At 42.3% G+C, this 23,159-nt stretch overlaps 1 protein-coding gene, 1 long non-coding RNA gene and 1 other non-coding gene across 3 annotated transcripts; 2 read left to right on the top strand and 1 right to left on the bottom strand.

Annotated features, from left to right (window-relative positions):
• Window positions 1-1,259: 1,259 nt before the first annotated feature.
• Window positions 1,260-17,525, bottom strand: TRIM27 (tripartite motif containing 27). The gene is made up of 8 exons (XM_037844463.1): window positions 16,738-17,525; window positions 15,455-15,550; window positions 12,663-12,893; window positions 7,366-7,388; window positions 5,364-5,479; window positions 5,193-5,225; window positions 3,591-3,617; window positions 1,260-1,855 (listed from the first exon to the last, which is right to left on the bottom strand). The coding sequence occupies exons 1-8, from the start codon at window positions 17,155-17,157 to the stop codon at window positions 1,260-1,262; spliced, it is 1,542 nt and encodes a 513-aa protein (XP_037700391.1). The 5' UTR covers window positions 17,158-17,525.
• Window positions 10,420-10,529, top strand: LOC119541009. The gene has a single exon (XR_005218147.1). It is a non-coding gene; the product is annotated as a U6 spliceosomal RNA (small nuclear RNA).
• A 2,073-nt stretch (window positions 17,526-19,598) lies between the features above and the next one.
• On the top strand, window positions 19,599-21,570 carry LOC119540331. Its single transcript, XR_005218071.1, has 2 exons — window positions 19,599-20,768; window positions 20,961-21,570. It is a non-coding gene; the product is annotated as an uncharacterized LOC119540331 (long non-coding RNA).
• Window positions 21,571-23,159: the final 1,589 nt, after the last annotated feature.

Raw genomic sequence — 23,159 nt, 5'->3', positions numbered from 1 at the left:
TGAGACAACCCTCTTCTGATGAAGTTATTGGATTCATCAATACAGAGCTGTAGGCTGTGGATGTTCAACACTACTTTCTCAGCACCATGAGAAAGTCATGTTATCCAGGTGGAAATAAAATGTCAGTAAGAAAGGGATGCTGGACCCTTAAGGAAATTAACCTTTCCTCCCCCACACCCCTCTTTTAACTCACTCCAACATCTATGCATTCAATCCTACTAAGACTGGGGAAACAACAACAATATAAACATCCATACTCACTTTATTTTTAAACAGAGGGGCATGTGCCCAAAGAAAAGCACGGCTAAGAAACACAGGGACTTGCTCAAAATACTCTGCCTCAGCCTTCTGTCCCCGAAATACCTCATGATCCAATGGCTATGGAGATGGAGCTGCCCCTTGATGGTATACACATTTGAAAAACCTATTCCCTCATCCCCAAGGAGATGGAAAAGAAGGCAGCAAGTCAATGAATCCCTGGAATACTGCCTAAGAATGCTTGCAGGGATGGTGTATGACTGACTGCCAGTCTACAAACAAGATGGGGACAGGATCTAGGGACAATGATGGTGTTAGGCAGAAAATCATCCTGGAGGATACACATACAGCACCAGGATGCACTTCTCATTAGAATGGAGTAGACAAAACTCTCGGAAAAGATACAGAGGCAAAAAGCACATTGATTAGAACATTATCTCAAAACAGTGGTGGGGCCCTTTCCCACCATTATCATAAAATAACTATAACTAACCAAAACACATACACACCTCTTTAACGAAGTTAATAAAACTACGGCAGATGGGGTAGAGGTACTATTCCTGGAAGGAAAAACTGGGATAAAGGGAGTCATGCTGACAGGGCTTATAGTTCCACTCTAGTTCTTAGAAAGGAGCCCTTGTCCAGAAATGACAGCAAATACCCACAATCACTATGTGGGACTGAATCAGAGAAGCCAGGCTGGACCAGGAAGGTATATTTTGATGGCTCTCCAAAACCAGACGTTTTCCATAGTCTTTTGCCCCTCCAGTAAATGTGTAAAACTAGAAGGTGTGAAACATCTGATATTTTTATTTGTGGGCAATGTAATTTCATCACGTCTCACAATTTGCCTGGGAAGGGAGAGGACAGCAGAGAACATGGGCATGGTAAGTGGTAAGGATATCCAACTGTGATGGATAGGAAATGGCAAAGCCACAAGATGCCTTGTACCTGGGGTAGAATTATGGCCAGCAGCCATTTTAGCCTGAGTTCACCTCCTCTCAAGGGGAGGTTTCCATGGAATGACCATGATTTCCCACATGGCCAGAAAACCCATCAATCCCACTCATGGGGCAGATGACCAGAGGAGCTGCACTCTTCCCTCCCGAGTAACTCAGACTGAAGTAGGGCCGGACAGGCCCACAGAAGGTAGCATGAGAAAAAGTGAAGGTGTGACACCTCTCTGTCACGTTGTAGAAGGAGACCTCTCCAGCATCATAGTCCAAGAAAATCCCCACCCGCTGGAGAGGGGTCCGCAGGGGGAGGGCAGTCATTGGGGAGGTAAGAGCCCAGTATTCTTTCCCGTACCACAAAGACACAGCCCAGAATCCATTCTGGGGAGCCGAGGTTACTCCACCTTTTCTGCACACCGAGTCTTCACAGACACCTATGGTCCACTTGGCCTTATCTCCTACCTCTACCTCCCAATAATGTCTCCCAGCGACGAAGCACGGAGAGCCCAAGACACAGGGGAAAAGATTGAACCGCTCAGGGTTGTCAGGCAGGTCCTGCTGGAGGTAACTGTACCGCACTTGCCGCAGATTATCGGAGAGGATCAGGCTGGGGTAGGCCGTGTCTGGGTCCAGAGTTACGTCCACTGCAGAGACACAGAGGGGGAGGGTCAGTCCTGAGCGCCAGGAGATCCCACTCTAGAATAGCCAGCCTTTCTCTTCCTCACTGAGAAGGGAATAAGAGTTCCCCATTATGGCTGCAATCATCTAAGGATGAACAACATTCTGATGTTGCTCATTTCAAAGATTATTGTTTGGATTAGCTGGCTATCTTTTTTAGCCAAGACATTTTTAAAGTACTGACATTTTACCCCCATTCTGTTTCACATCTTAAGCCACAATATCCATTAAACCAAATTCAAGATTTTCTTATATGTATATCATCAATACTTATTTGAAAGCCTCAGAGGCCAAAAGTTTTACAGAATTCAGAATACTACAGCTTTCAAAAAGGCAGCATCTGGTGCAGTACTCTATAATCAAATATTAATAGATCTGCTGTGAAACATATGAATGTTCACATTACATGAGATAAACAGTCCTACATCTGTGCAGGTTTTACAATAAGGTTGTAAAATAATGAAAAAGCTTTTGGCTTTCAGTGTTTTGGGATTTTAGAATTGTAGATAAGGAATTGGGAAACTACCAATTTGCCCACCTCTCAAATCACTCTTTTATGTCCTCCATTCCATGGACTCTTTACTAGCACATTCAAACCCTATTTATCTTCTTCTAATGTCCAGTGCAAGGTCTGTATCTTCCTCAAAGCTTTTCTTAACCAGCCCAAAACTGTATGTATCATCTGTGTTACCTACTCTGGTATTTAATATTACAGCATCTTGCAATCATGTGGCGCTTTCTTCCTTTAAAAGCACTGATACATATTCTCATTTACTCTTCACAAGTCTTGTTCAGGAGAAAGACTCTCAAACATTAATCCTCAGAAAACAAAGCTCAGGCAAGCTAAATAACTCCCCACAAAAGGATCATGACAAGCAACTGGTGGAGGTGACCAAGAATCCCAGACGCTCATTTCTTGTTTCAGCAATCTGTCCCCAATAGCTACCCATCTCTTTCTTGTGTTGTGGGTATACCTCATACCTCCAACCAGACACTGAACTCCAAGGGTAGGACAGGATCATACATGTACAAGGTACTCAACTAATACTTGCTGAATTAAATACGGATCACAGTCAGTGGATACTAAATGAATAAAGAGCTATAGTATGGAGAGTCCCTCTCTTCGGGAAGAGGATGCCACACAACAGAAGGTATGAAGAGTACACACCTCAGATTTGAGTACCTCTGGGATCAGAAATTTACCCAGTCTCTTTAAACCTTGTGATGAAGGTGGTGGTGGTGGTGGGGTGGTGGAGAAAGTTACAACCTTTGTCCCTGGGCTCAGTGATGGGATGACACAAGATTCCTAGACTCTCTTTAGCACTCAGAATGAGAGTTGAGCTCAGCCACTCCTTTTGGAAGCATGGCTGCCTTTCCCAAGCTGGGCAGGCAGAGCAGTGGACCAGCAGCATTCCACTTTTTGGGGAATGCAATTTCCATTTAATAATCCTTCGTAGCACCCGAGCTTGATTTCCCCCTATTTCAAAAGGCCCATGGCTTCAGTTCTAAGGCATTTGGTGAGGCCAAGATATTGTAAACACATAGAAACAACCAGACATTTTGTTGCTGTCATTTATATTTTTATACACGTAGCCTAAAGGATCAAAATTTAGACAACTTCCAAAATTATTCATAAGCGCAGACAGGTTCACAAGGATTTTTATTCCATTCCACAACATGGTTTTGTCTCCTGTCACCTACCTGAGTATAACTGAGCCTCTCTCAATTCTGAAAGAAAAGAGAAAAGAAGTTACAGAAGTCATATGAGTATTTCCCAGAAATATATAATGAGGGAGCTTTGGTTCGAGTTATTATATAGGAGTGATCTCTATATAGGAGTGATATCTATTAGAAACCCCAGAACCTCTGTTGTCAGTCATGCACCAATTTCTTCATACGATGTATAATTCCAACATCTAGCTAAGCATTTTAAGGAAGGAGGGAATGGAAACCTTGAGATTGGTAGAATATGGGGTCAAACTGAGACAAGAGGAAGCATTCTGTCCTCTAGTGGGCCAGCTGGCTCTGCAGGGAGGCAGGCAACATGATTCCAAGCCTCTGTTATACAGAATGCTTAGCTTTCATAAGCCACCTGTTTCAGGGACTGGATGGCTCCAGTGATACCCACTGCCACTCTGGGGCAAACAAGACCATTAATTTATAAGAAACTTGACAGTTGACAAAGCATTTTCACAGATATGTTCTCACTGAGCCTTTGAAGTATCAGGAGAAGAGCAGAAGTAAATGAGAGCCAGATCAAAGAAAGTTCTGCCTGAACGAACCACTCCTAATATTATCCACTGTATTAAGTGGAGTTTCTTCCTGTTTCTCATTTGTGGAGTTTATGGGTACATCACCTAAATCTGTGTTGCTAGGATGCTCCCTAAAAAAGTGTAAATCTGAGGACAGATAATGCGAATAAGGATTCCCTATACATAATATGGTACAAACAATATATCCTAGGAAATTATCAGTGATTGTGGGGAATTGTAATTTATAGTACATAAGAAAAGGGTTTATCTACATATAAGGATTTCAGGCTCTACCAGACAAGCCTAGGAGTTTTAGCACTCAGTATATAACCAACTCCTAACTGCATGTGGCTCCTGAGCAGAAAATTTTAGATTTGGAAAAAGCATACCCCCAAATGCCTAGAACCCTTTATTTAATAAATATGCATTGTTTAGTATGTCAGGATCCACTCTAAATGCTTTAGAAATGGTAATTAATTTAATCATTACAACCTTTTGAACAACTATTATAGTCTTCATTTTACGGGTAAGGAAATTATGGTATAGAGTCTCTAGAAAGTGGCAGAGATGGGCCCAGAAACCAGGCAGCCTGACTCCTGAATCCTCACTCCTAACCACTTCCTGGCTGTGTTGCCTCAGCCAGTATTGCCCCACCTCCTGTCCTGTTCAGCTCTATGCCCAGAGGCAGCAGGGACACAGTCAATTAACCAGTGCTCAAATGAAGTGTTAAGTAGGGTGGAGTTCTGTTCATTCTCTTTCCCAACAAAACATTTATAATAACCAAACTAATTCTCGGTTAATTAATCTCTGTATTGCCCATTTCACTCCCCCATCAATGTAAATTGAGAACTGACTGAATATAGTTAAGAAACTTCAAATTGAAATAAGAGGCTATTAACTGAAAAAATTAAGACAGAAAGGAAGCTGTAAAAATTCTGGGACGGCTGGCCAGTGGGTATTCTCTCTCTCCCATTTTCCCATATCTTTAATGCAGATGCTCTTATTCCCAAGAAATGTCAACATCAAATACCCAGTAAGGTGAAAAATTTACCTTGGATTTTCTCCATATCTGACTGCATTTTTTCTATGAAGAGAAGAGAAAAAGATGTTCAGTTTGTATCCCACTACCTGGCTGGAAAACATCCTCTCAGGAAATACACAGATATTCACAGCATTCACAGCATAAATCCATTTCCCCTCGAGATCCCTCTCCCCACATTACCTGTGAATTGCTTCAGACTCTCAGTCAAGAACAGACATTTTTGGGCAAAAATGTGGATTTTCTCTTGCAAATCTGGAGGTGTGATCCAGGGTTCAGGGATTCTGATTCTTTCAGCCCTAAATTAAAAATATATCTATGAGTGAAATCTCTTCCCCAACTCCATGACTTTTTGGACACAGGAAAGGGCTGGGCCAAACTGTGAAACATATGTGAACAGTCTTTGAAACAAGCTGGTACATCTTTTCCCATCCTCGCCTCCTAGATTCTACTTCTGTAGGCCAGAACAGGGCAGCATCTTACTCGTTTTAGTACTCCCTAAAGCACTGAGCTCATGGATTTTCAAATAGCAAGTCCTCAAAAACATACACTGAATTAAATTGAATATAAGGCTGACTTTACCAAGAAGCACTGGATTCCTTGACAAAGTCCTTGACATTCAAGGTAGGTGGAGTGGTTTGGAGCTGTACGTACCTCAGAAAAAACAAGTTCTTAAACTGAATCCATTTTGTGGGTATAAATCCATTGTAAGGAGGACTTTTTGATGAGGCTACTTCAGTTAATGTGTGACCCAACTCAATCAGGATGAGTCTTAATTCTATTACTGGAATCCTTTATAAGCAGAATGAAATTCAGACAGAGAAAGCCAGAGGGAGCAGCCAGAAGCTGAGCATCTATGGAACTCCGAAGAGAAGGGAGAGACCAGGGAACACTGCCATGTGCCTTGCCATGTGACAAACTAAGGACCAAGGATTACCAGTATCCAGCCCCACAATGTCACAGTCTTCAGAAGAAAGCATTGCCTTGATAAGCCTTGATTTGGAATTCTATCTTAGCCTAAAAATCATGAGCTAATCAATTCCCCGTGTTTAACCTAACCTATTACATGGTATTTTTCTTGAGCAGCCCAGAAAACTAAAACAGTGGGCAGCTACCCAGATTCCTCAGGTTCCCAAATGTGAGGAGATAGTCAGGGACTCTCTGGAGAATACCTAATTACCATCTCCCCACAAAGGTCTTTGTGCATGGCAAAGACTGCTAATTGAGTATCCAATGTCCCTTCTCCTATATTCAAATTTTATTGTGCTGTCCAGTCTTCCTTGCAGCTAGATGTGACCATGTGACTGAGTTCTGGTAAATGAGAGGCAAAAAAAATATCTTGTGGTAATTTGGGAAGTCAGCTTATCTTAGATATCCAAACTCAATCCTTAATAGCCAACAAGGTGTCAGGGTCTGAGGGATCTACATCTATAATACTGGGTCAGAAGAAGACTGGCATCAAAAAGTAGCAGGAAAAGGTAGTATGTCCTTGGGTCATCTGGGACTGGTAGCTGACCCAGGTCATCTCCATTTCAGGAGATTTCAACTTGAATCCTATTTACTATTCACAGCCCGCTCCACTCAACCTCCCTATTCTTTGAGGCCTCATGCATATATAGACATCATTTTCACCTCTGCAGTTTCTTCCCATTAACTCAAATGATCCCACATAGTCATGTACTTTCCTCTTGATGCTCTTCCCTATTCAGAAATTTAATCAACTTCAAAGCCTAGATCCCTCAAAGTCAGTCTCCATTCCTGTAGGCACTCCTGACCCAATTTTATCTTCCCAAGGCCTATCCTGCCTGCTTTTGCCATCTGTTCTCAAATACAGCTCAGCCCTGGCTTCCTGCCCATTCTGAGCTCTTTCTGCTCAGTCGTGTCTGACTCCCAGGGAACTCCACCTTGCTTTCTATTTGATGGTAGAATAGAGAAATAACCAGAATAAAAGTAGAAACCAGGGGGCTCATCACTAATTACAGAACTCTGAGTTGTTCATATCTTCCTCAAGCCTTATTTTCCCAATAAGGAAAAAAAAAAAAAAAAAAGGGAAAGAAAACGGATTCTGAAATTTTTAAGATGTCCATCCCACACCCCAGGCTCTGGCCTCCTCTCAAGATATACAAATATGAGTGAAACGGTCTTCCCACACTGGATTTAACACCAGGGAGAGAGGAAACTGTACCTGCTCAATGTGTCCCCGATGTCCTACAAGAGAAGGAAAAAGGATAACCATGAGAAGTCATTCAGCAATTCAGCTTTCTCTTACAAATGTTTGATGAAAACCAGCTATGGGCTGGACCTCCTCGGAGAAGCCAGGGAGACAAGGAACACTGAATCATAATACTCGAGGAGCTAAAAATCAGCCAGAGGAGACTGAGACTCACACTACTTACCGTTCCAGCATCTTCTATGCTCTCCTTCTGCACTCACCATCCACTGTTCAAAAGATATGGTCATTTCAAATTTACTAATTCAAGCTCCTATCCTTGATATTTAGACATATTTTCTTCAGAACTCTTTGTGAATCCATTGTTTATACTTCAGTGTGTGTTTCCTAAGCAACAGGGCATTTTTCTTTCAGAACCACAGTACAGTTATCAAATTCAGGAAAAGTGAACACTGATACGTTTATCTAATCCACATTTCATATTCTAATTTAATCAACTGTCTCAGTAATATTCTTTAGGTCTAATCCCCTCTTTTTTCCCCAGAGGTAATCCAGGGTCGTACATTGCCTTTAGTTATTGTTGACATGTGTCTTTAATCTGGAACAATTTCTCAGCATTGATTTGTCTTTCATGACATGGATATAGTTTAAATATATAGGCCATTTCAGGTATCTTGCCTCCCAAACTGTGAGAGAATAAATTTCTGTTGTTTTAAGCCACTCAGTTTATGGTAATTTGTTACAGTAGCCACATGAAACTAGTACATCAGTGTAGTAGAATAATGCCGATTAGGCAAGTTTCAAGGACTCAAGATTCCCTTTTCCTTTCTATCCAGAAAAAGGAGTAAATGCTCAATGAAAAGCAATGTATTCATTTATTTAACAAATGTGTATTGAATATCTTGCAGACAATATGATAAGGCCCCAGAAATTCAGTTAAACAAGAAAAAATATATTCCCAGTTCTAAAGGAAAAAACAAAAACAAACAAACAAAAAAGAATACAGGCCAATTATTTTATACAGTGTCCCTCATTATCAAATTCAGGTTGAACTAGCTTTGCCTAGTGTATGCTGTGTCCTTCTAGAGGTACATATTTGCTTGCCCCTTATTGGTAATGTGGATTTTGTTCATTGTATAATTATTATTTTTTCTTTTCTAATTTTTTAAATCAACTTTATTTATCAAATAAAAAAAAATTTCCAAACAAAACAAAGCAATAGGAAAAACAAATATCCTGAAATAACTTCATTCCTTCCAATATGCTCCTACCATACCAAAAGTTTGTAATTAATAAGTAATCTATAAGTGATACTTTGAAATTATGGAAATATACTAATTTTCATCAAACTTTCTCCTCTTAGATTTAGCATCCACTAATAATTCTTGTTTGAATTTTTTTTCTTTTTTCTTTTTTTGGATTTTAAAAGTAGCCATGTATTATTTTTTTTTACTAGAATGGTTGTAGGTTTACAGAAAAATCATGCAGAACATGTAGAGTTCTCATATACTCCCTCTCACACATGTTTTTTCCTATTATGAACATTTTTCACTGGTGCAGCATTTTTGTTACAATTGGTGAAACAGTATTATATAATCAAGCGATTAACTTTAGCCCACTGTTTACATTAGGGTCCACTCTTTTCGTTGTATAGTTCTATGGATTTATTTTTTGTGGAGACATATACAACCCCAAACGTCCCTTTTTACCCCTTTTCAAATATACGATTCAGTGTTGTTAATTATATTCACAAAGTTGTGCTTCCATCACCATCAAGTAGCTATATGTATTTTTAACTACACAAGTAACACATGAATATATGATCACTGCAAAAAAATCAAACATGACAGATAAAACCAAAATTGCCCCTTGACCATCACCTCTGTCCCTGAGGTCTCTACTATTACCAGTTTGTTGTATATCTTTCCAATCTTTTGCTCTCTAAATGTGAAGTGTAAGTGTCTGGGGGGTTTTTTGGACATAAATGATGTAACAGTCTGTGTATTTTTCTTCAACTTGTTTTTATCACTCAACAATATGCCTTAGATATGTTTTGTATCTGTACATAGAGACTGCACAGCATTCCACTGAACAAATTTGCCACAGTTTTTTTAACTGCCAGTTTATTTTAGGGCAACAGTTCTCAATCTTGTTTTTACTGTGATGGTTGCCAGAATGTCATTTTCTAACTTAAAAATTCCTTCCATCTTAATTTGTCAACATTCTATTGGAAAGAAGTTTCCCTTCTTATTTATTGTTAGTATAGACTCATAGATTTTTTATTTTATTCAATGAGTTGGAATCACTCCAGTTCAACATTAAATAGAGGTAGATGACAGTAGGTATCTTGCCTTATTCCTGACTTCAGTGGCAATGCCTCTAGTGTTGTTTTTTTTTTTTTAATTCATTTTATTGAGATATATTCACACACCATGCAGTCATACAAAACAAATCATTGTTCACAGTACCATTACACAGTTGTACATTCATCACCAAAATCTATTCGACACCTTCATTACCACACACACAAAAATAACAAGAATAATAATTAAAGTGAAAAAGAGCAATTAAAGTAAAAAAGAACACTGGGTGCCTTTGTTTGCTTGTTTGTTTGTTTTTTTCCTTCCTCCATTTTTCTACTCATCCATCCATAAACTAGACAAAGGGGATTGTGGTCCATATGGCTTTCCCAATCCCATTGTCACCCCTTATAAGCTACATTTTTATACAATCGTCTTCAAGATTCATGGGTTCTGGGTTGTAGTTGGATAGTTTCAGGTATCTACCACCAGCTACCCCAATTCATTAGAACCTAAAAAGGGTTGTCTATATTGTGCCTAAGAGCTAGTGTTTTTCCATCAAAATTCAGATAGCATTTCCAATGACTGCTACTATAACCACTTTTGATATCATCAAGAGCCCCTTCCCCTGCAATGGAGTCAACTGACCTCTCTTTCTTTCTCCACTTACCTCATCATCCACCTTCAATTTTAAGGTCCATCTTTTCAAAATTATTCTCACAAATACCTTCTGTCTTTTTTTAAAAAAGTGTTTAAAACCTGAAGTCTGGTGCTCACATCGGCAGTATGTATACAAAATTCGGAATGATATGATAAGAGATTAGCTTGGCCCCTACACACAAGGATGACCCAAAAACTCTTAAAGTGTTCCATATTTTAAATGTTCATGGCAGCTATTCACAATGATCAAAAAGTCGATGGAAACAACCAAATATCAATCAACTGATGAATGGATAAACAAACTATGGTATTTTCATACAATGGAATAATTTTCAGCCACAAAAAGGAATGAAGTATTGATATATGCTACAACTTAAATGAACCATGAAAACAGTATGCTAAGTGAAAGAAGTCAGACACAAAAGGCCAGAAACTGTATAATTACATTTATATGAAATATCCATAGGTAATGAAATAGCCACAATAGGCAAATCCTTAGAGACAGAAAGCATATTAGTGGTTGCCAAGGGCGGTAGGAGGGGGAAATGGGAATGACAGCTTAATGGATATGGGGTTTCCTTTTGGGGTGATGAAAATGTTCTGGAACTAGATAGTGGTGATAGTTGTACAATATGGTGAATTTACTAAATGCCACTGAGTTGTACACTTTGAAATGTTTGAAACGGCAAATTTTGTATGTACTTTTATCATGGTAAAAGAAATAGAAAAATAAAACCTCAAGTCCATCTTGCAAACCCCAACACTGGATAAGCCCATCTGTATGCTTCCTCTGTGCCTGCACTGCAGCAGTCAAGCCAAAGTAGCCAAGAAGGTCGCACAACAGGGCAGGCTGGTCCCACTCACTAGACATCCACTGACCAAGCAATCATACTCCATCTCGTAGACAGCTGGCTTTCCCATTCTCAAAAACAAAACAAAACAAAACAAAACACAAAACAAAACACCCCCCCCCACACACACACACAAAACACAATTTCTGGGCTTTCCCTCATTCTTCATAACTCCTATTTTCCCTAGCCACTCCTTCACAGCAGCTGATGATCCTGCTTTCCAACTTCAAAATAGAATAAAAGCCATCAGGTTTCTGCCACCAAACCTCACAACCTGCCTGCACTCACCCTCCCGTTTCTTCCCATGCAACAGAGGACTATCCAAAATTAATTCCTACACATGTGTTTACTCCACATTCTCTCCTGCCTTCTCAGGAACAGTGCCTCACTGATTCAACCACTGATTCTTAAAGCTTCAACATCTCTTCTTACATGGACTCTTACACCACTGGTTTTCATCACCATGCATTCTTTAAAACTATGTTTCACTAATTTCTTTAAGCATCCTCTACCCATGAAGCCCCACAATCCTACCTCATCTCTAAGTGTTTCCTTACCTCCCCTTCATAGTCATATTTCTTGAAATAGTTATCCACTCCTGTAGTCTCCACTCACCCTACCCAACTCCCTCAAAAGTGGCTCCTGTCCACACTGTTCCACTGTGGCAGCTCTAGGTAAGGTCACCACTGATGGCCATATTTTCAAACCAGCTTGCTGACTTATACCATCATCCCCTTTTCAACACCTGTGATAATGACCTATTCACTGTTTGTCTGATATGCCCATTAGAATGTAAGTTTCAGGAAAGCTTATTCACTACTTAATCCCAATGCCTAGAATAGTGCCCAGCCCAGAGTAGACACTCAATTAACATGTGTTGAATGAACAAATGACAGACAGGCATAGCTCATTTCCTGTAGTCCTGCTGGGTTAGGTTTCCTGCTGCTATATCACCTGTGCTACTAAGGTTAAATCACAGGACTGTTCCAGCTGACCATCCCTGCTCAAGTGCTTCTTGTTTTGTGGCTGTGGTAATGCACTTAGCATAGTACCTATAAACAGCAAACAGTTGGTTAAGTGTTAGCTATCGTTCAATGGGCTTCTAGAAGTATATGTTAAAATTACAGAATGCTGGAGTGAGAAGGGTCTTTAAATGTTATGTGACTGAAATCCCTCATTACATACTCAGCAAATGCAGCCACTAGGCCAAGAGAGGTTAAGAGCCTTGCCCATGCTCAGCCTACTCGTCAGTGCAGGGCAGCTTGGGCATCAGGTCTTCTAATTGCCCTTTCCAGGAGACAGTGCAACTGATTGAGCCAATTTGTATCAACTGGAGCCTCTAGTGTATATGTTTTCTCTCCATCATGCCTGATACAGAGTTTGGCAAGCCCTTGCTGCTCCAGCAGTTATTAACAGGGTGACAGGAAGTTCTGGATTAGGCTTGGCAAAGGGAAGACTATTTTTAGCAGAAGCCCGCTTGGCAGGGCTCTCTAAGCCTTACCTGCAGGAGCTCCCTGGTGGGCTGCTGCTGCTTCTCCTCCAGCTGAGCAATCAGGCCACTGAGGTGGGAGATGTTGCAGGAGAACTGCGTGATGGCGCCATTGATGCTGTTGTAGATGGCCAAGTCTAGCTCCTCGAGGCGGGCCAGGAGGCGATACTCATGCTCCTTCAAGGAATGATACAGCTGCTCAAATTCCCAAACAATCTTCTCCCTCTCCATCTGGGTCAGGCTCTGGGCAGGTGACAGAAAAGGGCAGTGAAGAGAGGAAAGGCTCACTTATAGAGCATCTCACATTTCTCCCCTGACTACCCACCTCAAGATCTTACCATTTTCATCAAAGGATATTAAAACAAGCACCTTGTTCACTCACTCATTTGTTCCAGTCTTTACTGAAAATCTTTCATGGCCAGGGACTGAGTTAGCCCAGTGAAAATTAGAACAGTCTCTGCCCTTGAGAAACTCAGTCAAGTGAGAATCAGGTTCATCTGATACACATAATAATTGTTATTATAAATAATAAAATAAATAATTAAAATAAATAATAAAAATTAAAGATAAGGTGACAGGCTGGGATGGGAGAAGATGGTCCAGTTCCTCACAGAAGCAGTGATCATCCACGGTCTTGGAGGATGAATAGGCAATGAGAGACAATAGTGCTTTCTAGGCAGAAGAAATAGCATGGGCAATGGAGTAGAGAGAGAACACATATGGTCATGTCCAGCTAGAACATATTAATGCTGAGGGAAGAGGACAGGAAAGGGAAAAAGAAACCAGATCCTATCTTATCTGGTAGGCTAAGGAGCAAGGACTCGTTTCCCCAAGGAACTGGAAGGCATGAAAGCTGTCATACAAGGAAGTGACTTGGTCAGTTATATGTTCTGCGGAGGATGGCTTGAAGGGGAGAGAAATATTGCTAATCTTAGTTCCAACCTGTCATCCCTCTACCCAAGGTAGTTTGGAATGATCAGGCACAATTTCTACCTCAGTCTCTGCACAATACCTTGATCAGTTCCCTTGGGCCTTTAATATGTAATCCATACCCTTTATTTTTAACAGGCCTGCCACACTGTCTTTGGGGGGTTCTGAAATTCCCCTCCTAGAGGTGACTTGTTTGCCACTTCCTTCTCCACCCTACCCGCCACTGTCAGGACTGGAGCATCACTTCTATTAAGGGTTTGTTCTAAACAAGGGGTTAACAAACTCAGATCCAAGGGAGCTGAATAAAGTTTTCTTGGGACACAGCCATGGCCATTCATTTATGTATTATCTGTGGCTGTTTTTGTACTACAACAGCAGGGTTGAGTAGCTATGAGAGAGACTGTATGGCCTGCAAAACCTAAAATACTTACTATCTGGCCCTTTATAGAACGTTTGCTGACACCTGGTTTAAACTCCCCTCCTCCTGAGACTCTTCCCTATTAACCCTCCCTCTAACCACCTTTCTTAGGCACTCACTGTGCAACTTGGTGATGCACGCACATCCTTATTTACAAATCCTTTCCACAAGCTCATTCCTCACCTCAATAGAAGTCTTTCAAAGACATGAACCATAAAATATAATCTTAGAAACAGAAAATTAAAGCTGAAAGAGACACTAAAGATCAACTAATTCAGTGCTTCCTAAAGGAGGGGCTATTGGAACGCTGGTAGGGACGATTCTGCCTGGTATACGACCATGCCTTGCATTGTGAGACATTGAGGCTCCTTGTCCTACCCTCCCCAGTCACTGTGACAACCACAGAAACACACACACTCTTGGAGGGGAGGACAGGGCACTACCAGCCTTGATTACAAACCACCAGTCTAGTCCAAACTACCCATTTCACAGATGAGGAAAAAGAGGCCCAGACAGGTTACATGACTCTATCTGTACAACGGGAAGTACATCCAGGTGCCTGAGTCTCAGAAAGGGCTGTCTCCTTCCTGAGACAATTCTCCCACCGCAGACACTGTTGTGTGCATACTGATTTGAGCCCATCCAGGATCACTGAGAAGATGCTCCATCCATCAGACCTATTTTCAAGCAAGGGGAACTGAGGTCTCAGTGGACTGTGTGGGCACAGCAAGTGGTGGGATGAGAAGACAGCATGGGAAAAAATTCCCTGCCAACAAACGTCTTACAACACACTGGCTGGGAGCAGCTGACAAAACTGTTCACAAAATGGGACTATCCACTACTGGCCCAAGAGTTTGCTTTTCAGATACAAATATCTCTACAGGAAGGTGATTTGTAATATTTTAATTTATTGTTAAACAAACAACAAACAAAAACAAACAACCTAAGTGGTGAATATACAAATGTACCATAAAAAGTCTCTCTCTCTCTTTTTTTTTTTTTCAATTTTCAAAACAAAACCCACAACTACCCCTATCACGAATTAGCACATCAGCCACTTGGCAAGCCCTTGGGGAAATGGGGGAAAGGAACAGAATGAAAAGTTCAGAGCTAAGGAGTTGTCAAGGAAACACCCCAGTGATAAGCAACAGTGTGGCTTCTGCAAAACCACTATCAGAACCTGTCTGCAGAGGAGGCTAGCATGTTAAACTTGTGATAAGTCAGATCTCCTGGGGTTCCAACCTTGGCTCCTCCATCTTTTCCCCAAATATAGGAAAGTATTTGGTTATCCTTTGGGTGTCAGGTGAGTTCCCAATTGTCATGAGGGTTTGTTCTACCCTGCACCTATCAGTTCTGGGTGACCTGGTTGGAAGAGATAAGGGAAGTAACACCAGCCCCACAGAAGAGGCATTGTGCAGCATAACCAACATTATCTGTAAACTGCGACAACACTTACCAAGAGTTCAGCTCGTGCCTGCTCCCCTTGTGCCCGCCGCCTCTTCTTTAAGTCTTTCACTCTTTTTAGGTGGTCCAGTTGATTCTGGATTTGCTCCTGAGAAAAGCGTGACAATTGGGCAGTTCAAGATTAGGCAGACCTTTGCATCAGCACTATTCTGCACATTACAGTTGGAACCCACATTACTCTGGTTAGAGCCTGTCTTTAGATCACACTGTCACCCCTAGCAGAAAGCCCCAGAGGACGGGGCCATCACACATTTCCTTTGTCAATTTGTGTGTATCTTAAACAGTGAGTCTCCCACCTGCCTCAAAGAATACCCAATGGTTTGGTGGAAAGGTGACTGGACTAAGAAGTCAAGTTGTAGCTCTTCCACCAGGGTATCCTGAGAAAATGACTTAAACGTCTCTTATTTTCCTCATGTGTAACATGGGTGAACACCACCTTCCCACCTACTCAAGGGTTATGAGGATGAGTGAATTAATATAAGTGAAAACACCATAAATGTTGTGACTAATTATGCAGGAATGAATACTCACATTTTAAAATACACAAAATTATGTGTATTCCTGCATCCCTCAAATATACAGACGATATCACAGCATCATGCAGTCCTTGAATGTTGCCTTACAACTGTTTTATATGTGATACTTCGTTGCCTTGTTAATGTTTAGCTGTGTGAGTCCGTTGATTCAGCAGCTCACAAAGGGCTCCACACATAGAATTTTACTAATCTACATAATAATTGTGTTGCTATCCCCCGTGACTCTCAGAAATGTTAAATGACGTGCTCAAGTAGTAAAGAGCTCTGTTCTTTTTTGGTGAACACAGGGAAGTGATGGGCATCTGCTTGATGTGTGTACAGCCAGTTAACATTTGAGTGTGTTTTGTCTGAGATCATCTGGGAGGCCACAAGAGTATGTGTGTCTCTGAAGATTGCCGATGTACACGTGGTTTTACGTACACCTTTTATATAGTCAAGGTGGGGAGATGGTCTTCCATGAAACATTTTTACGCACACTGTATCCATGAGCCGTTCAACACAGGGCACAACAGGGAAAGGGAGTGCGGGTGGGGAGACTTCTGGCTTCCTCACCAGCTACAGGTTTTCCTCCCAAATCTGAGTGCGGAGACTCTGGGCGGACAGAGGAAATGACGGTTGGGAACCACACGTCCGGCTCAGCCATTTTCTAGGCGGAATAAAAGGGAAGCCCCCTTGGCTCTCTCCTCCCTTTGTCCGATCGGACTCCCAGCCCCTCCCCGCTCCCGCGTCTGGCCCTCACCTTGAAGCCCTCCACCGCCTCCTCGAGCGGCAGCACGCTGTGGCCGCGGTGCTCGCGGGAGCGGTCGCACACCACGCAGATGGGCATCTGGTCCTCCTCGCAGTACAGCTTCAGGGGCTCGCGATGCTTCTCGCACACGCCCATCTCGCCGCCCGGCCCGGACGGCCGCTCGGTGCGCAGCTGCTTCACCAACTGGGTCACGTTTGCCAGGTGCCGGTTGGGCCGCATGTGCCGCTGCGGGAAGGTCTCCCGGCACTGCGGACACGACACATTGGTCTCGGCCGCGCCCCAGCAGCGGGCGAGGCACGCGCAACAGATGTTGTGGCCGCAATCGAGCATCATGGGCTCGACGAAGTACTGCAGGCACACGGGGCAGGTGGTCTCCTGCTGCAGGCACTCGGCCACGCTCCCGGAGGCCATGGCGCGGGCCCGCGGGGGCTCACGAGCATGGACCCCGGCGCCGAGGTCTGCGCGGAGCTCAACTCGACTTCGCTGCCGCCGGTTTGCTGCTCTAGGGCGGCGAGGGGAGCCGAAAGGGCCACAGAGGGCGGCGCCGCCGGGGCCCCGATACGGTCGCGCCCGCGCGCTGGAGTCCGGGGCAGCCGGGCCGCTTCCTGTGCCGCGGAGCCCCGCTGAGTGACCGCGGGGATACAGCGGCCCCTCCGGGCCCCGCGGTGACGCGAGGGGGGTGGAAGGGGGGCCGAGCTGCTCAGGATCGCCGGGCGACGCGCGCCCAGCGCGCAGGACAACGTGGCCGCGTCGGATCGGATCCCGCGGCCGCTTAGACCCCACCCCGGCGCGAGCGGAAGGGGCGGCTCGGGGAGGCGGGGCTTGGCTCGGGCCTGCAGCGAAAGACCCGATTTCGTGGCCTCGGGATCTGGACTGTTGCCTCTCGGACAGGATTGGGGCATCCCCGCCACCCCACTCTTGGGCGGAACGCGGAAGCACGAGCTTAGGGGGGCCGGTAACTGGGGCAGGCGGTGTCCGCTGGGCGCGGCTGGGTTCGCTTAACTCCTGCAGTCGGGCTCGTGGCCCATCTCCGAATTTCCGCGGCCCCGGGCCTGGGCCCCTAGTCTTTTGTTGGGTTGCCTCTTTTGTACTCAGGCCTCAGCTCCTGCGAGTGAAAGCTGGCTTTGTGTTGGCACTGAAGCACAGACATCTGGCCTGCTCCCTGGGGCAGAAGTGGGGGTGGGGTAGCAGACCGAACCCCACCTGGTACGTGAGGTAGATGCACTTTGTGAGACAGCCACATTTATAGGCACTCGCAATTTTGTGGAAAAAAAAATTATCGTAACATATGTCAACCAATAAATAAATTATGCTGAAAGGTAATAAAGGCGTTTATTTGGGGTTTTAGGATTACAATTCGGGGAACACAGAATCAGGTTTCAACCCAACTCGTGTCCCATCTTGGCATTTCCAGGCAAGGATTTTCAAGGGAGAAGATTAGACAAATTGCTTGTGCTTGGTGCTTTTTGGGGGTACTCTAATTGCCCTTCATCTTGTGGTTTGTTTATGGTGTCTGGATGTCCTTAGGGTTTTGAGGAACATTGCTATTTGTGGTTGCATACTTGGACAGTTTGTGATATTTAGGTGAGTCCTGCATAAGAGTAACCTCCAATATGACATCCTGACTCCTTTTTAAATTACTTAGCCATAGGAAACTTTGTTTCATTTCTTTTAACAGGTAACATTTTTGCTACCTGGCTAAAACGAGTCATAGACGCCGAATTCTGCTACTTCCCTTCTGCCCCCAAGCAAGTTAATTTGCCATTCTGATCCTAAGGTTCTTCTCTGGTAAAATGGGGATGATAAATATACTCCTTGCAAGGAGGGAGACTTCATTATACCTTGTATTTTTTGAACCATATAATATTTATCCATTAAAATAGGGCTGTTGTATTGAGTAGGACTTGAAAATTGCTTGCTCCTTACCAAGTATAGGGAGACTGAGAATCCTGCAGTGACCCAGGCTCTTGGAGTACTACCACATCCATTCTCTTTTCATCACCCAATAGACTTACAACTCTTTTGTGTTACTCCCTCATCCCTGCCTTGGTATTTCCAAGTGTTCTTTGGTATTTTCTCAGTGTTGTCTTTGTACATAAGCAAGAGGGGCCCCTGCTTCCCCCTTTAGAGAGTCCCACTCTGGTCCTTCTACCCAGTAGGGCCTTCTTACCCTACTCCTGGGCAAAAGTCTGCACAACTAAGTGGACTTGTCAACCCCAAGCCCACATCACCATTCCAAACTACATTCTAAGTACACTAGTCTAGGAAATTCCAGGCCCAAATTGCTCCAGCCCAATTCCACAAAAACATAGGGTACCTGGGCTAGCCCACTCATAGGGTCTAGTCTTTCTTTGAAATTGGGTCACAATTGAAATTTGGAGGACTTATAGGATGCTTCTACTCTGATATACTCTCAAAGGAGCAATAAACATTGTGAAACAATGTATAAATATGAGAGATGAAGAGGAATAGATAAGGCTGCCCACCATCTCCTTGTCTCAGAGATGCTGATCTGAAGTTTGACTTTGTTTTCCGGAACTGATGGTGTTATCTTAACTCCTTAAAATCCCTGGCAGTGGGTGATGGGTAAGGAAAGGTGGAGTAAAAGGGGTGGATGAGATGGAGTGGAGTCAGAGAAGGGGGGAAGGGAGGATTTACTCTTGGTAATCCCTATCAGCTCCCTTGTTTCTTGAATACTCAAAATGCCAGTGATGCCTTAAAAATGACCATTGTGGCCACACCTAAATCCAACTTTATCTCTTTTAGTACAGCAGAGTTTGGAACTTGGGCCAGGCCCTGAGAAGTCCTAGAAGTTTGGGACTCAGAGACACATGTGGGTATGTATTGGGGTGGAGGTAGGAGTATGGAAGAAAGCATGGAGCTGAGGGGGCTTGAGGCTCATGCCCATGTCTGGGTGGGAGACATAGATAGTTTTCACTGTTCATGTCCCTGTTCCCTTCCTGCATGAGGACAGGGGCTCCTCTCCAGAACTTGTACACTCTCCATTACTCCTCAAACATAGCCCTAACCACATTGAAAGTACTTAAATACTTAGACTAAGAAACAATTACCAATCAGTCAAAATACTTAGACAAGCAATTAATTTAATGCTTCCACTGACACATTTTTGGCATACTTCTCATCTTTGTAACAATTGTTATTTGTTCATTTATAAAATGACAGAGGTGCAAACACAAATTCCTACTGGAAGCAAGAAGGTAGCTTTAAATGAGCAGGCCAAGTTGGGGACAAAATAGGGAAAGATGGGGACATTCTCTAATTGGAGGACAGACGTCCCTCCTAAGAAGCAGTCATGTCTCAACCCTATCCAATTATGGCCACTGGGAATGTAGGCCCTGCATATTGCTAAATGTTTAGATTTTTTTTCAAGAGAAGGCAAAAATCTAGAGTTTTATGTGAAATTTGCTGAGTTTTAAGTGTTAGCAACTTAATAAAAATTTAAAAATCATGGCTGCAAGATGAAATTGACTTCCTAGCCTCTAGTGTGGGATTTCTGGTATGGCTTTTTATTTAAAAAGTATTTTTCAGTCTTGACACAAAATGGAAGGGACTGCTTGATGACTATTCAATCACTAATCTCCACTCCTTCCTTAATTTTTCTTTTTCTGGGTAGCCGTATTCCCAGCTAAAAGATATTTTCTCTTACTGCCAGTAGTATGGTAAATTCATGAAGGCAATACTACAATATAAAATCCTGTCCAAGTAATAAACATTATGGATGTGCCCAGGGACACCTTCAGTTCACCCAGCATTTCTTTCACACTTCAACAACATCCAGAGCATATGAGTGACTAATGAGATCTAAGTGAAAGTTGCGTGGGAATTTTGAGAAAGCTCATTAAAAGAAGCCTACTCAGTTGGGAAGTATGCCCTTTAAGTGTTCCCCCTTTCTACTCCTTCTAGTCTGGAATGTGTACATGATGGTAGGAGCCAGCACAGCCATCTTGGACCATGAGGCAACCTTGAAGCTGGAAGCCAGCACTGAGATGGTACAGCAAAAGGTAGAATGAGCTTGCATCCTTATTGACTATAGATTGCCTCCATCCAAATGCATAAGAGAGAGAGAGAAACAAACAAACAAACACATGTTTTTTCTTGTTTAAGCTGCTTATTTAGATTTTCTGCATGTGTAGTAGAAACTAAACCTGATAAAATAAAATACAATTTAATTAATGGAATATTTTGTTTAACAGTGAATAATAAAATTCCTACCTGCTACCTCTGCTCAACCTACCCACCCCAAGGGTGCCAGTGATTTCTACTAGTATTGGCCAAATCCAGGAGATTTTTTTCAGTCTTCATCTTAATGTCTCTGAGGCATTGGACACTGTTGACCGACTCCCCTCTTCTTGGATCATTCTTCTTGCAGGCAGCAAACACAATGGGATCTGATGAGGTATAAGGTAATTCTGATTTCTCTATCTCCTCTTATGTGCCCTTTTATCAAAACTATAGTTTGTATGGAAAAATAAAAATGAAAAACACTCAGGAAAGTCACAAGGTTACAATAATTAAGAATAGGCTAACAGATCTATGGAACAGAATAGAAGTAGACCCAAATAGGAATAAGAATTTGGCATAATATAAAGGAGAAATTTTAAGTTGATGCTGAAAAAAAAAATAGATTACTCAATAAATAATCTAGGAGCAATTGGCTGGTTGTTTAGAAAGAAAAAAAGATCTCATCTTACTTCTTACACCAAAATATATTCCAGATCAATGAAAGATTTAAATTAAAAAAAAAAAAAAAACAAACAAACCATAAAAGTTCTAGAAAAAAAAGCCTGAGTGATTGAAAAAAAAGAATCTTGTTGTCTGGAAGGTCTTTCTAAACATAACTTCAAGACCAGAAGCCATAAATAAATGCATTTGATTACATAAAATTAAAAATTAAATGATTTCTTACAATAGATTAAGTACAAGTAACATCTAAATAAAATTAAACTTTCAATCCTAAAATATATATATATATATATTTCTATGTGGAAAACACCTCTAGATAGTTGAGAGAAAGGAAAATTGGAAAATGTATTTTTAGCCAATATAACAACAACAAAAAAAAGGCAAGAGAAATGTGAAAGATGTAGGGCTGTGGCGGTTTGAATGTATTGTGTCCCCCAAATGCCATTATCTTTGTGGTCTTGTGGGACAGACGTTTTGGTGCTGGTTAGATTTGCTTGGAATGTGCCCCACCCAGCTGTGGGTGGTGACTTTGGTGGGATACTCCCATGGAGGTGTGACCCCACCCATTCAGGGTGGGCCTTGATCAGTGGAGCCATATAAAACGTGCTGACTCAAAGAGACTGAACGGAGTGCAGCTGTGAGTGACGTTTTGAAGAAGAGCAAGCTTGCTATAGAGGAATGTCCTGGGAGAAAGCCATTTTGAAACCAGAACTTTGGAGCAGACACCAGCCATGTGCCTTCCCAGCTAACAGAGGTTTTCCAGACGCCATTTGCCATCCTCCAGTGAAGGTACCTGATTACTGATGTGTTACCTTGGACACTTTATGGCCTTAAGACTGTAACTGTATAGCCAAATAAACCCCCTTTTTATAAAAGCCAGTCCATCTCTGGTGTTTTGCATTCCGCAGCATTAGCAAACTAGAACAAGGGCAAAACAACAAATGGTTAATAAATATGTGAAAGGAGGTTCAACTTACCCACAATTAATGAAATAAAATGGTGCAATATTGCTTTTAATTTGTGATTAGCAAAGGTTAAAAAGCTTGGCAGTACTCGTTAGGAGAGCTGTGAGGAAACAGGCATTCCCATACACTAGGGACATGTAACTTTGACAATAGCAAAAAAAAAAAAAAAAAAAAAAAGAAGTTTTTAAATGTGTGTTTTCTTTGAAACATGTATTCTGCTTCTCTCACGTCTGCACAGAGATGATTGATTATACAAGGATTGTCATTACCGCATTGTTTTGATTTGTAAAATACTGAAACCAAGATAAATATGGCTTAATAACGGACAAGTTAAAGAAAATACTGTGCAGGCATACACATGGACTACTACACACCTACCAAAAAGAATGTGATAGAATATGGAAACAGGTCAGAAATTTAGATGTTCATTCATTCAACAAATATGTATTGAGTTTCCACTGTGTGCCAGGCACTCTTCTGGTTCTGGAACTCTGCAGGAAATAAAAAGAGACAAAGTTCCTGTGTTCATGGAGTTACGTTCTACAGCAGAAGATGGACAATAAGCAAATCAAGAAATAAATATATAGTATGATAGGTTCTGTATTACTTAGGGTTCCCTAGAGAAATAGAACCAACAGGAGATATCTGTAAATATGAGATTTTATAAAAGTGTCCCATGTAACTGGGAGGGGGTGCATGAGTCCAAATTCCATACAGCAGGCAGCGAACTGGCAACTCCAGTGA

The sequence above is a fragment of the Choloepus didactylus genome, chromosome 7, assembly GCF_015220235.1.
Source record: "Choloepus didactylus isolate mChoDid1 chromosome 7, mChoDid1.pri, whole genome shotgun sequence".
Lineage (NCBI taxonomy): Eukaryota > Metazoa > Chordata > Mammalia > Pilosa > Megalonychidae > Choloepus > Choloepus didactylus.
Note: the sequence above shows the minus strand (reverse complement) of the source record. Positions and strands in the feature narration are given on the sequence as shown.

What these genes read in the sequence shown, in the direction of transcription:
- TRIM27 (XM_037844463.1), bottom strand. Translation starts at nt 17,157, where the DNA reads ATGGCCTCCGGGAGCGTGGCCGAGTGCCTGCAGCAGGAGACCACCTGC. An exon ending in GAGTCTGAAGCAATTCACAG is followed by an intron (nt 5,226 to 5,363) that starts GTAATGTGGGGA and finishes TTCTCTTCATAG; the next exon opens with AAAAAATGCAGTCAGATATG. An exon ending in AGATATGGAGAAAATCCAAG is followed by an intron (nt 3,618 to 5,192) that starts GTAAATTTTTCA and finishes CTTTTCTTTCAG; the next exon opens with AATTGAGAGAGGCTCAGTTA.